Raw genomic sequence first — 15849 nt, 5'->3', positions numbered from 1 at the left:
GACTTTCAAGTTGAATATTAGGTGCATGTTTTTCTGTGATTGGTTAATAAAAAACAATAAACACAACAGCAAAAAAAAAAAAAAAAAAAAAAAAAAAAAAGAGTTGCAGTGCTCTGGGGCTTAGGGCGCCCCCTAGGGCTGAAATGGCTGCAGTAATTGCAGGCTTAGATCACAATACTCAATCCCCTTTGAATTCATGGAAAGCCTTGTCAAGAAAGTTGGGTATAAAGAAGACTAGACTGCAAAGATTGGAATAAATACCTAACTCTTCAATGCCCAGACATCAATGAACATCTGAAAGCATCAGGGACACACAAGGAAACACGACTTCACCAAATGGACTAAATAAGGCACTAGTGACCAATCTTGGAGTGATGAAGGTATTCCTTTCAGATAGGAAATTCAAAATAGCTGTCTGGAGGAAACTCAATGAACATCAAGAAAACAAAAGAAGGAATTCAGAATTCTATCAGAGAAATTTAACTAAGAGATTAAAGTTTTAAAAATCAAGCAGAAATTCTGGAACTGAAAAATTCAAATGACAAACTGAAAAATGCATCAGAGAATCTCAACAGCAGACCTGATCAAGCAGAAGGAAAAATGATGACCTCAACAACAGGCTATATGGAAATACACAGTCAGGGGAAAAATAAGAAAGAATAAAAAAGAATAAAGCATGGCTACAAGATCTGGAAAATAACCTCAAAAGGGCAAATCTAAGAATTATTGGCCTTAAAGACGATGTAAAGAGAGAGAGTGCAATAGAAAGTTTAATAACAGAGAACTTTTCAAACCTACAGTATGAATATCCAAGTACGAAAAGATCACAGAACACCAAGAAGATTTAACCCAAATAAAACTACCTCAAGGTATATAATAATCAAACTCAAAGGAGAAGGATAAAGAAAGGATCCTAAAAGCAACAAAAGAAAATATACAAATAACATATAAAGGAGCTCTGACATTTCTGACAGCAGAATTCCTACTGGACACCTCACAGGCCAGGAGGAAATGGAATGACCCATTCAAAATGCTGAAGGAAAAAACTGTTCCAACCTAGAATATTATATCCAGCAAAATTATCCTTCAAACATGAAGGAGAGATAAAGACTTTCCCAGACAAACAAAAGCTGATGGATTTTGTAGCACTACATGTGTCTTACAAAAAATGCTAAACAGAGGTCTTCAATCTGGAAGAATGTTTATGAGCAACAAGAAATCATCTGACAGAATAAAATTCACTAGTAATAATAAGTACACAAAAAATACAGAATAACACTGTAATTGTTGTATATAAATCATGCATATTTTAGTAGACTAAAAGAAAAACCCATCAAAAATAATAACTAAAATAACTTTTAAAGAGAAAGCAATAATAAACCAAACCCAAAATTAGTAGAAGAAAAGAAAGATCAGAGCAAAAAGAATTAAAAATTAAAAAAATACAAAAGATCAACCAAACAAAAAAACTGGATTTTTTTGTTTTTTGTTTTTAACAGATGGTCCATCACTATGTTGCCCAGGCTAGAATACAGTGGCTATTCACAGGTGTGATCATAGTGCACTGAAGCCTCAAACTCGTAGTCTCAGCTGATCCAATTATCCTGCCTCAGCCTCCTGTGTAGCTTGGACTACAGATGTGTGCCACTGCATCTGGCTAACTGGTTTTCTGAAAAGATAAACAAAATTGACAAACTTTTAGCCAAGGTAAGAAAAAAAAAAGAGACAAGACCCAATTAAATAAAAGCAGAGATGAAAAAGGGGACAGTACAACTGATATCACAGAAATTCAAAGGATCATTAGAGACTATTAGGAGAAACAATATCCCAATAAATTGGAAAACCTAGAAGAAATGGATCAATTCCTAGAAACATACACCCAACCAAGACCGAACCATGAAGAAATCCAAATAACAACAGACCAATAACAAGTAATGAGATAATAGCTGTAATAAAAAGTCTCCCATCAAAGAAAAGCCCAGGACCTGATGGCTTCACTGCTGAATTCTACTAAACATTTAAAAAAGTAATACCAACTCTACTCAAATGATTCCAATAAATCAAGGAGATGGGAATACTTCCAAACTCATTTTCTGAAGCCAGTATTACCCTGATATTAAAACCAGACAAAAATACATCAGGAAGGAAGGAAGGAAGGAAGGAAGGAAGGAAGGAAGGAAGGAAGGAAGGAAGGGAGGGAGGGAGAGAGGGAGGGAGGGAAGGAAAGTAACTCACTACAGGCCAATATTACTGATAAACAGAAATGCAAAAATCCTCAACAAAATACTAGCAATCTGAATTAAACAATACAGTAAAAAGATCATTCATTATTTTCAAGTGGGATTCATCCCAGGAATGGAAGGATAGTTCAACATGGGCAAATCAATAAATGGGAGATATCATATCAACAGAATAAAAGACAAAAACCATATGATCATTTCAATACATGCTGTAAAAGCATTCAATAAAATTCAACATCTATTCATGATAAAAACTCTCGACAAACAGTATAGAAGGAACATACCTCAACATGGTCAAGGCCATATATGACAAACCTACAGCTAGTATTATACTGAATGGGGAAAAACTGAAAGCTTTTCCTCTAAGATCTGTAACAAGATAAGGATGCCTACTTCCACTTTTATTCAAAATAAAACTAGAAGTTCTAGCCAGAGCAATTAGATGAGAGAAATAATAAAGGACATCCAAATTGGAAAAGAAGAAGTCAAATTATTCTTATTAGCAAATGATATGATCTTGTATTTAGAAAAACCTAAACACTCTACCAGAAAACTTTTGGAACTGATAAATTCAGTAAAGTTAAGGGATACAAAAATCAACATACAAAAATCAGTAGAATTTCTATACCAATAGCAAACAATATGACAAAGAAATCAAGAAAGTAATTCCATTTACAAGCGCTACAAATAAAATAAAATACCTAGGAATAAACTTAACCAAGGAAGTAGAAGATCTCTACAATTAAAACTATAAAACAGGCCGGGTGCAATGACTTATGCCTATAATTCCAGCCCTTTAGGAGGCTGAGGCAGGTGGATAGTCTGAGGCAGGTGGATAGCCTGGGCAACATGGTGAAACCCCTTCTCTGCAAACAAATATAAAAATTAGCCAAGCATGACACATGTCTGTAATCCCAGCTCTTTGGGAGGCTGAGGTGGGAGGATCACTTGAGCCTAGGAGGCAGAGGCTGCAGTGAGCCATGATCATGCCACTGCACTCCAACCTGGGTGACAGAGTGAGACCTCATCTTGAAACGAAAAAACAAAAACACAACCCTATAAAACAGTGATGAAGGCCAGACATGGTGGCTCATGCCTGTAATCCCAGCACTTTGGGGGGATGAGGCAGGCAGATCACCTGAGGTCAGGAGTTTGAGACCAGCCTGGCCAATATGGCAGAAGCCCATCTCTACTAAAAACATAAAAATTATCCAGGTGTGGTGGTGGGCACCTGTAATCCCAGCTACTTGGAAGGCTGAGGCAGGGAGAATAACTTGAACCTGGGAGACAGAGGCTGCAGTAAGCCAAGATTATGCTGCTGGACTCCAGCCTGGGTGGGAGAGCAAGACTCCACCACAAAACAAAACAAAACAAAAGAAAACACTGATGAAAATAGGTTGAAGAGGACACACAAAAATGGAAAGATATTCCATGTTCATGGATTGGACTAATCAATATTGCTTAAATGTTTAAATAAAAATTATCCAAGCATGACCCATGTCTGTAATTGACATGCATTTAGATATGACACATGTTTAGACATGATCCATGTCTAAAGCAATCTACAGATTCAATACAATCACTATTAGAATATCAACGGAATTCTTCACAGAAATAGAACAAAATCTTAAAATTTACATGGAGTCACAAAAGACCCAGAATAGCCAGAGCAATCTTGAGCAAGAGGAACAAAGCTGGAAGCATCACATTACCTGACTTCAAATTATAATACAAAGCTATAGATACCAAAACAGCATGGTACTAGCATAGAAACAGACATATAGACAGAGGAAAAAGAATAGAGAACCCAGAAATAAATTTGTACATTCACAGTAAACTCACTTTTGACTAAGGTGCCAGGAACATATATTGGAGAAAGGACAGTCTCTTCAATAAATGATGCTGGGAAAACTTAATATCCATATGTCGAAGATGAAGATAGACCCCTATCTCTTGCCTTATACAAAAATCAAATCAAAATAGATTAAAGACTTAAATCTAAGACCTGGAACAATGAAACTACTAGGAAAAAACATTGGGGAAAAACCCTAGGTCACTGGTGTGCACAAAGATTTCTTGCGTAAGATCTCAGAAGTACAGGCAACCAAACCATTATTGTTCACAGCAAAATTGAACAAATAGGATCACATCAAGCTAAAAAGCTTCTGCATAGGAAAGGCAACAACAAAAAGACGACCCACAGAATGGGAGAAATATTTGTAAACTATCCATCTGATGGATTAATAACCAGAATATATAAGGAACACAAACAACTTAAGAGGAAAAAAACAAATAATCCCATTAAAAAGCGGGCAAAGGATCTGAATAGACATTTCTCAAAGGAAGACATACAAACGGCCAAGAAGTATATAAAAAATGCTCAAAATCACTAATCGTCAGATAAATTTAAAGCTACAATGAAATATCATCTCACCCTAGTTAAAATGACTTGTATAAAAAAGAAAGGCAATAATAAATGTTGGTGAGGATAAGAAGAAAGGGGAACCCTTGTATACTGTTGGTGGGAATGTAAATTACTACAGCCACTATGGAGAATAGTATGGAGGTTCCTCAAAAAAAAAAAAAAAAAAAAATGGAACTACCATATGATTCAGCAATCCCACTGCTAGGTATCTATCCAAAACAAAGGAAATCAGTGTATCAAAGAGATATCTTCACTCCTATGTTTATGGCAGCACTATTCACCATAGCCAAGTTATGGAATCATCTCAAATATCTACCAACAGATGAATGGGTAAAGAAAATGTGGCATATATACACAACAGATATTATTCAGCCATATTAAAAGAATAAAATCCTTTCATTTGCAACAACATGGATGGAACTGGAGGACATTATGTTAAGTGAAACAAGTCAGGTACAGAAAGACAAATTTCACATGTTCTCACTCATAGGCAGGAGCTTCAAAAATAAAATTGAACTCATGGAATAGAGAGTAGAATGATGGTTACCAGAAGCTGGGAAAGATAGTAGGGAGGAAGGATAAAGAGAGGATGGTTAATGGGTATAAAAATACAGTTAGGTAGAAAAAATAAGATGTAATGTTCAGTAGCACAATAGGGCAACTACAATTAACAATTTATTGCATATTTCAGAATAACTAAAAGAGTAGAATTTGAATGTTCTTAACACAAAGAAATGATAAATGCTTGAGGTGATGAACACCCCAGCTACCCTGACTTGACCATTACACACAGTATGCTTTTTTCAAAATATCACATGTACCTCAAAAATAACTAGTATGTAGGCATAATAATTAAAAATAAAAATGATATTGTTTAATCTGTTGAAGATCTCCATTGAGATTTTTAATTTAGTCACCATATATTTTATTTCGAGATGTTTTATTAATTTTTTTTCATTCTTCCTGTATTCATTTTTGGGGGCTGCTATAACAAAGTACCACAGAATGGATGGCTTAAGTTAGAGAAATTTATTTTCTCACAATTCTATACTTTTGTAAAAGTGCAAAATCAAGGTGCTGGCAGGATTGGTTTCTTCTGAGTACTCTCTTCTTGGCTTATAGATGGCCATTTTCTCTCTATGTCTTCTCATAGTTTTCCTTCTGTATGTGTTTACGTCCTAATTTCCTCTTCTTATAAGGACACTAGTCATATTGGATTAGGCCCCACCTTAATAACTGTATTTTAACATTATAAGCTCTTTGAAAACCCTATCTTTGATACAGTCCTATTTGGAGGTATTAGGAGTTAGGACTTCATGAATTTTTGAGGAACACAATCCCATAACATTGCCTACTTTTAACGTTTTCAGTATTCTGAATTTTTCTCGTTTTAAAAAATGTTTTTAGTCATTTTAAAAACTAAATTCAATAAACTAATTTAAATATACTTATTAGAAAATTATATTATCATATATTATTTTTTAAAGGTGGGTAGTCTACTGATGATCTACAAAGAGAAAAATGAACATTTGGCTCAAAAAAGTCAGGTACAGCATTTGACTGAAAAACATTTTTCTTTTAAAAACACAGCTTAAAATTAGTAAGAAAAAATATCAAGCTCTAAATTTAAACAGTTTTTGAAAAAATGTTTGATATTCCTTTTCGTTAAGCAGATTTGTTAGGGAATAACTGACATACAATAATTGCACATACTAAAAGAGTACAATTTGATGTTCTGACATATGAATATGCCTGTGAAACTATTATGGCAATCAAATCAAGATAATTAATATATCCATCACCTCTAAAAGTTTCCTCGTGCTCTTTTATAATTCCCTGCTTCATCCCCATCATCATCTCTCATCCCTAAACAACCACTGATCTGCTTTGTCACTCACTACAGCTTAGTTTGTATGCTTTAGAATTTTAGATTAGAATCATATAGAATGTACTATTTTTTGTCTGACTTTCTTCACTTCACATAATTATTTTGAGATTAATCGTTGTTGTTGCACGTATCAATAGTTCACTCCTTTTTACCGATGTGTAGCATTTCATTATATGAATATATCACAATTTGTTTATCTATTCACTTGTTGATAGACATTTGTATTTTTTCCAGCTTTTGGTTACTACAAAGAAATGTGCTGTGAACATTCATGTACAAGTCTTTGTATGGACATACAGTTTCATCTTTTTTAAGTAAGTAACTAGGAGTGTATATGGCAGGTATATTTAACTTTTAAAGAAACTGTCAGTTTCCCAAATGTAAAGCTGTATCATTTTACATTTTCACTAGCAGTCTATGAAACTTTCAGTTGCTGGCTGGGCACAGTGGCTCATGCCTGTAATCCCAGCACTTTGGGAGGCTGCGGCGGGCCGATGATTTGAGGCCAGGAGATCCAGACCAGCCTGGCCAAGATGGCAAAATCCTGTCTTTACTAAAATATGAGAAAATAGCCCGGTATGGTGGCACACTCCTGTGATCCCAGCTACTTGAGAGGCTGAGGTGGGAGGATCCATTGAACCTGGGATGCAGAGGTTGCAGTGAGCTGAGATCTCACCACTGTTCCCCAGCCTGGGCAACAGAGGGAGATTCTGTCTTAAAAAAAAAAAAAAATTGCAAATATTTTCTCCCAGTGTAGGTCTTTTCCTTTCATTCTCTTAATAATACGTTTAGAAGAGTGGATGTTTTTAATTCTGATGAAGTCCACTGTGTCTTTTTTTTTCTTTTATGGATCATACATTTGTCTTATTTAAGATATCTCTGCCTAACTCAGGGACACAACTACTGTCTCATTTTTTTTAAGAACTTTAATTTTTGGTATATGGATATCCAATTATTACAGCACCATTCATTGAAAAGGGCATCTTTCTTTCTTGAAAATCAATCGACCATATAGGTGTGGATTTATTTCTGGATGCTATTATGTTCAATTGATCTAGTTGTTTATTTTGATTACTGTAGCTTTATAATAAATCTTGAGATCAGGTAGTGAGAGTCCTCAAACATTGTTCTTTTTTCAAAGTTGTTTTGGCTACTCTAAGTCCACTGAATTTCCACATGAATTTTTACAATCCACTTGTCATTTTCTACAAAAAAAAAATAGCCTGTTGGAATTTCACTGAATCTAGAGATCAATTTAGAGAAAACTGACATCTGAACAATACTGAGTCTTTTGATACAGGAACACACCATAGCTATCTACTTAGGTGTTCTTTAATTTCTCTCAGCGCTGTGTTTTACTTTTTGTTTTATAGGCCTTCATATCTTTTGTCAGGTTTATTCCTAATTTTTTCATATTGTTAAATTTTGTATTCCGTATTTTACTTTTTTTATCATTTCTAAATGGTAAAAGAGTTGTTTTTTGCATATTGATCTTGTATCTTTCAACTTGTTAAACATCTACGAGTTCAAGTGGCTTTTCTGGATTCTATCAGATTTTCTATATAGAACATATCATATTCAAATACATACAGTTTTACTTTTTTCTAATCTGGATACCTTTTATTTGTCTTATTTTATTTGCGCTAGTTAGAACTTAGAATACAATGTTCAACGTAAGTAATGACAGCAGATATCCTTGACCTATTCCTGATCTTAAGGGAAGAGTCAATGTTTTACCAGTAAGTATGATGTGTAGATACCTGTTATTAGGTTGAGGTAGTTCCTTTCTATTCCTAGATGAGAGTTTGTTTGTTTGTTTGTTTGTTTGTTTTTGGAGACAGGGCCTCACTCTGTTGCCCAGGGTGGAGTGCAGTGGTGCTATCTTGGCTCACTGCAACCTCCTGGGCTCAAGCCATCCTCGTGAATAGCTGGGACTACAGGTATATGTCACCACGCCTGACTAATTTTTGTATTTTTTGTAGAGACGAGGTTTCACCATGTTTCGCAGGCTGGTCACGAACTCCTGAACTCAAGCAGTCCCTCCTGCCTTGGCCTCCCAAAGTGCTGGGATTACAGGTGTGAGCTGCCAAGCCCGGCGCTGAGTTGAGAGCTTTTTAAGATTGAAATGGATATTAGATGTTACCAAATGTTTTTTCTTCATCTATTAAAAAGATAATACAGTTTTCTTTTTTTAGTCGTTACTATGGTCAATTATATTGATTGATTTGTGAATGTTCAACCAATCTTGCATTCCTAGGATCCATTTGATCATAATGTGCTATCATTTTTATATATTGTTGGATTCAATTAATTAAAGTTTTCTTAAGAATTTCTGCATCTATGTTCATAAGACATATTGGTTTGTAGTTTTTCTCTAATGTATTTGTCCGACTTTGAAATCATAGTAATGCTGCCCTCATAGAATGAATGAGTTGGGAAATACACCCTTCTCTTCAATGTTCTATTAGTGTTTGCATAGAAGTGCTATTATTTCTTCCTTTTATTTTTAGTAGAATTCCCTAGTGAAACAACATGGGCCTGGAATTTTCTTTGTGGGGTATTTTAAACTATAAATTAAACCATCTTGGCCAGGTGTGGTGGCTCACGCCTGTAATCCTAACACTTTGCGAGGCTGACGCAAGCAGGTCACTTGATGGCAGGAGTTCAACACCAGCCTGGCCAACATGGCGAAATTCCGTCTCTACTAAAAATACAAAAAAAAATTTAGCCGAGCGTGGTGGCACACACCTGTAGTCCCAGCTACTTGGGAGGCTGAGGCAGGAGAATAGCTTGAACCTGGGAAGCAGAGGTTACAGTGAGCCAAGATCACGCCACTGCACTGCAGCCTGAGTGGCAGAGTGAGACTCTGTCTCCAAAAAGAAAAAAAAAATCAATCATCTTAATAGATATAGGACAATTCAGGTTGTCTATTTTTTTCTTGTGTGAGCTTTGGTAGTTTGTGTCTTTTAAGATGTCCATTTCATGTAAGTTGTTGACAACTTTGTTCATCATTTTCCCTTATTATTTTTTTAAATAACTATAGAATCTGAAATAATGTCACCTGATACTGTTTTTGTAAACCTCCTGTTGCTGTATTGATAAGAGTGCTATCAATTTTTAAACTTTATTGTTACGTACACATGAAGTGATTTTATAGCTCTAAATAGGTGTAAATTAATAATGATTTGCTTTAAAATAGTTACATTATTTCTGCTCTGCCAATATTAACTCCTATAAGTCATTTAAACTGGGCTGTTTCCTTATCTCTAAAATGATTAGACCGAACAGATTAAAATATTTTCAGCTCTAAGAGTTTGATTCCATAAATAAATGTGTGTGATTCTGAGTATATGTAGGTATTTCTTATACACACTTTTTTCTTTTAGTAGCAAGAGAATTTTCCTGAAAGTATTTATGCAATAAAAGTAAGTGTATAAAAAATAGAACATAATATTCACTAAATTTTGCTGATATTATTTAACAGATTTATTCCCTAATAAGACTTTTTAAAGTCATCTATAAACTCTAATTTTAAGCACTTTTTTAGGAGTGAAATTTGATATTTGTCTTAGCTTTCTATGGTAATTTGTCATTTTCATTTATAACAAGACTATAAAAATGCAATACAGTCAAATAATTATATATGCCCTGTTCTCTACAATCTGATCCAAATTTGTCTTTCAAAGAATATAAGAAACACAACGTGGTCTTTCAATTTTCGCAGGACACTTGTTGGTATCTCTTGGAACTTTTTAATGTAGACAATGAACCTGGCTTGTTTTTAATATTTCTCTTTATCAAATGCTTTATTCTATTATCTTTTTAACTGTTTATTGAAATTCCTCATTTCATTAATTATTCTTTTATTTATTAAACAGGGAACCAGAAGTGACTACTTATAAACGGATTTATATCCTTGCCTAAGTGAGGGAAATTGAGTCTCTTCCTCTGACTAATCAATCAGTCTAACACCCTAAAACCTCAAGATTCAAAAGAGCTGTTTTCTGCAGAGAGCAACAGTTCCATAACAAAAAAATTTACTGTTTTGGACAACTACTACAGTTGTAAGCTAAGTTTTCCAAGGTAGCAATAACCTCACTTCTAAAGATTATTCATAAAGAGCAGGAGAATAGCATTTTTTTTATTATGTAGGAACACTGAGCTCCTACATGAATTCATCCAGGATATAAAAGCTAAAATCTTAAATGTATATGTTTTTCTGACATAAGCTAGGATTACCAATCAGTTAAAAAGATGAAGTGGGCCAGGCACGGTGGCTCATGCTTGTAATTCCAGCACTTTGAGAGACGGAGGTGGGTGGATCACCTGAGGTCAGGAGTTCAAGACCAGCCTGGCCAACATGGTGAAATCCCATCTCTACAAAAAATACAAAAAAATTAGCCAGGTGTGGTGGCACACGCCTGTAATCCCAGCTACTCAGGAGGCTGAAACACGAAAATTGCTTGAGCCCGGGAGGTGGAGGTTGCAGTGAGCTGAGATTGCACCACTGCACTCCAGCCTGAGTGACAGAGTGAAACTCCATCTCAAAAAAAAAAAAAAAAAAAAAAGAAGAAAAGAAAAGATGAACTGAAAGGCATACAACTGGGAAATCGTAACACAGGAAGATTCTTAGTAAAATTTCCCCAGAACTTTTATTTCAATAACTACAATTAACTTCCTAAGTAAAGAACAGCAACTCCTCAGCTAGGTAAAAATAAAAATCTAGCTATCTACCATTCACAAAAAGTACCTAAATTACAGCATAAAGGATGTGAAAATAAAGGAAGGAGGAAAGCTATACTAGAGATAGGAAAGGTAGGTTAAGTGTCAACAAAAATGAAGCACAGGTGGCAATATTAAGAGCAGATAACAGAATTTATTGCAATGACTTGTAGAAAAAAACTTACTTTATATTAATAAAATATCTTGTCCATTTATATTAGTCATTAGACATCACATGTATCACACAAAATTGTGAAAACATCTAACTACAGAAGAAGCCAGACAAAAACACAATCATAGTGGGAAGTTTTGACTATCCCTAGGAATTTGACAGATGAAGAATAGACTAATAAAGTTTAAAAAAATTGTAAGCACAAACATTCATGAGCTTAAGCTATAGCCTAGGAATAGACAGTACAATTCTTTTCAAACGACTACAGAATATTTACAAAGATAGATCATGTGTAAGATCACAAGAAAGTCTCAAAAAATACTATCTTATGATTTCTCAGGGTAGTCATACAGATTGTACGTTTTAGTAACCACGAGGCAACAAAACTAAGAAACTTACACCAAAAGGGGAACCACCTTTCATCATCACCTTCATCTGCATGTTAGAATTGCATGATTATTAAAAGTTTTACATTTTCCCTCCTCTGAAGAGAAGTTCATTTGAACATGGTGTCTTTCAACAAGGCCATGCTTAGGTATCATTATCCTATGAATAATAACCATAGCAATTTTGCTTTTAAAAATGGAAAGCGTTCGATTGCTGGGAGGCTCAAAAATATGAAGAAACAGATAATTTTCTTGGCTTTTGCTCAATAATACCCCAGTAGAAATGCTTATTTCCAGCCCCCTCTTATAGGAATATCAATAGCATGCTTGCACTCATATTCTGAAAAAGAAACAGGAACAACGTACAAGTTCAAGATGATAAGGGGGAAAAGCCATTGACAAGAAAGCATTTAAAAAAAACACATAAACTTCTTGGACACCATTATACTTTACCTGCTATTTTCCCCCCACCACTCCCAGTGTTATGCATAAGGAGTCTATGAGAGAACTAAGACAACCACCATTCATCCATAAAATAAAAAAACTAATAATTATTTTATTTCAATTCGTTACAAGAGTCAGGAGAACTTGTGACAAAAAGATATTGTGTGATCAAATATACAAAAAAGATACTGTGTTATCAAATCAAAGAATGAGAAATCATAAATTTCTGATAAATTAAATCAAATAAGCATTTGTTTCCTCCAAATAAACAGAAATTTCCAATTAGCAATCATAACAATTGGTAATCTTCAAACTGCCAAAGAAACTGAATTCAATCTCTCTGTATTACTGGTAATACTCTGTGAATTAGACTGGAGGCCTTATGCTAACCAGCTCCTATTGGACAGTATTTAAGACACAGCTACCTCACAATTAATTTTATAATACATCTGGTAAGTCTTTTAATTATAATATGCCAATATGTTATGCAATAATTGCCTCTCAATGACAACACCTTTATATTAATTTGATCTCTATTAACATTATGAAATGTGAAACAAGGAAAAACCCTTAGGTACTTACAGTATGCAAGATGCTTTATATTCTATGAGTCATGGCCTGGGCAGTAATCCTGCCATTAGTATAATAAAAAGAGGTATTCTCTCTCCCTTCTCTGAAAATCTGTAGTACTTATTGTCTATGTCACTCATTTGGCACTTTGTTTTGAAGTGGTAAATTTGCAGTTGTGTATTTTATCTGAATAAATCCCTTAAGGGCAAAAGTGACACCTACTTATTTGGATCTTCCACACAATACCTCACAAGTAGAAGGTATTTCTTAAATGTTAATTGACAATTATTAATTGACTGAATAATGCCATCAACATATCTTTCCTTCAATAACACCTTTGGAGTATAGCTACATCCTGTATACTCTGGAGTGTCTATACTTTCCAATTTTCTGAAAATTTTCTGAAAAATAAAGTGAAGCAAACAAAGAAATAATGTTTATTTAAAATACCCAGATTTTTGGTTAAGTGATATTAGATCAAATGAACAAATTTTCTTTAAATTAATCCTAACTCTAATTAAAGATCATCAAACATAAAGGTTATAGCACTGATGCATGGGCCCTAACACTGTTTTTTCACAATCCTGTCTCTGAATTAAAAAACAACAAAGCTTTACCATCTGTCCCCAAACACTCTTCCCCTGTCTCTAGACCTTCCTGTACTCAATCAGTAGTTATCCCCACATCTTTCCAGAAGGTTCCCATGGCTCCTGGTCTTTAGCAACTCTAACCTATAAATGGTTCTCAAACTTTAGCATGCATCAGAATGTCCTTGAGGGCTTGTTAAAACACAAATTGCTGGGCTGCACCCCCAGAGTTCCTTATTTAGTAGGTCTCTAATATGTGTTTTACTGTTGCATTTCTAACAAGTTTTCAAAAGATGCTAATATTGCTGGTACCACACTTTCAGAACTATCACTACCCTCAATCCTTACTTATTTCTGTCAGGCTTTTTTCTGCCTGATGTATGCATTCAAATCAATTTTTGAGACTGATTCTTTAGATGACGCTTGGTTTTTTTCACCTACTATTCTAAGTAAGTTTTGGTCAGGTGCTATGAATGGCAAACAACATCTTCATGTGCAACTTCTGGCATGATATCAAATGTTTTTGGACAACCAAAGGATGATTCTAACTTTTCTAACTCCACAATGCCACACAACCATTTGGACCAAGTGACCTCCTCTATAGGGAAACACCAAAATACTTGTTGACCCTATATCATTCCGATTTAGAGTATGAGGGATGCATATATTATTCTGCCAGATTTTTTCCCCCTCCCTCTCACCTGGTTAACTTTTCTTTTGGGTCTTAGCTTGTGTAGGAGAGCCTTCCTTTTCTGCGCCATGACCAAGTCAAATTCTCCTATTATGAGTTCTCAGAGAGTCACTGAATCCCTCCTTTTAGCCCTTGTTATGGCTGCATTTTTTACATTTGTTTATACAGTACAAATGTGTGTGTGTGTGTGTGTGTATTTATTTATTTTTTGAGACGGAGTCTTACTCTGTCACCCAGGCTGGAGTGCAGTGGCATAATCTTGGCTCACTGCAACCTCCGCCTCCTGGATTCAAGTGATTCTCCTGCCTCAGCCTCCTGAGTAGCTGGGATTACAGGTGCCCACCACTACACTGGCCAAATTTTGTATTTTTAGTAGAGATGGGGTTTCATCATGCTGGCCAGGCTGGTCTCAACCTCCTGACCTCAAGTGAACCCCCAACCTCAGCCTCCCAAAGTGCTGGGACCAGAGGTGTGAGCCACCGTGCCTGGCCCAAATATTTTATTAATAGCTATTTTCTATATTGAACTGTGAGCTCTAAACTGAGAGGAACTGTTTTGGTTTCAATCACTGTTACACTTTTGCTGCCTGGTGCAATATTGGGCACACAGAAGATATTCAAATGAATGTAGATAATAGCTGAGGTTTTTCAGCCCTAAAAGAGATAAGGAAAGTATTCCTTTCATCCCCTGCCAAAGGCACAGGAATAATGAAACAAAAATCTAATATCTGACCCTGTATCTGTTTTTTAGCTACCCGACACTAAAACAACAACAACAGCAGCAGCAGCAGCAGCAGCTTACCTTTTCTGAATAATTCTTGGAGACTTTCAGCACTTTGATTTAATACAGCCCATATTTCTTCCTCCTGAAGTGGTCCACCCCGAACCTCCAGGGCCTCAGCTAGTGACACGTGCATATTACCTGGGAAACAAAGGTAACAGATGGTCTATGCATGAGCAACTTAATTAACTGTACTTGCAGTAGTAAAAGCTCCACATCAGTGATGACAGACTATAAGCTCCCCGTCTACCTAATTTCTCAATATGGCTACCAATCTAAATGTTATCTTAAACTCATAGAAGGTAAAGGAATTGGAGGGAAAAACCCTCAAAACAACCACTTGCTCTAGCCCAACACAGTCAACTTCAGAGACAGAACTGGAGAATGGGGGTGGTGACTGCTTTATGGAAAAAGGAAGAGACCCCAGGGTACTAGAAGGCACCAAAATACAGATCATAAACCAAAGCAGTCAGACTGAACTGAAGGCTTTTCAGATTTCTGTTCCAGGTTTCATCCTATCCAACCCAGATATCAAAGTAGAGAGAAATTGAGAGGAGAACCTACAGCCATGGTAGGGGAAGTTGGGAATAAGATGGAACACATTTCTTCCATTCTTTAGTTGATTTCTATTATCTCCAATATATATACTGTAACTGTATATTTTGCACTAAATGCAATTAAGTATTTCCAGACCCAGCTTTGTTGGCAACTCACCATTTTCCCTGGGAATGTCACGTTTCCTTTAAACCTCTGTTTCCCTATTGTAACACAAGAATGATAATAACAACAAAAATGTCATTTTGGGTGGCTATGACAAGGGAAGTGGCTATGCTTGTGAACGTGCTTTGATATATGATTCTACAGAAGGTGAATTAATAAAAGATCAGAAAAGTGTCTGTGCTGAAATTTTTGTCAGGTCAATTTTTCCAATGGTGTTCAATTAA

General features: G+C 35.4%; 1 protein-coding gene across 2 annotated transcripts in view; it reads right to left on the bottom strand.

Annotated features, from left to right (window-relative positions):
• Window positions 1-15849, bottom strand: part of PTPN13 (protein tyrosine phosphatase non-receptor type 13) — a 219533-nt gene that overhangs the window by 163666 nt on the left and 40018 nt on the right. For both annotated transcript variants that reach the window (XM_012499590.2, XM_003265859.2), the window contains exon 2: window positions 14927-15046. In XM_012499590.2, the coding sequence (XP_012355044.2) occupies window positions 14927-15041 (115 nt within the window). In that variant the 5' untranslated portion in view covers window positions 15042-15046. The remainder of the gene's footprint in view (window positions 1-14926; window positions 15047-15849) is intronic.

Source organism: Nomascus leucogenys, chromosome 9, assembly GCF_006542625.1.
Source record: "Nomascus leucogenys isolate Asia chromosome 9, Asia_NLE_v1, whole genome shotgun sequence".
NCBI lineage: Eukaryota > Metazoa > Chordata > Mammalia > Primates > Hylobatidae > Nomascus > Nomascus leucogenys.
This window is presented reverse-complemented; position numbering and strand designations above follow the sequence as displayed.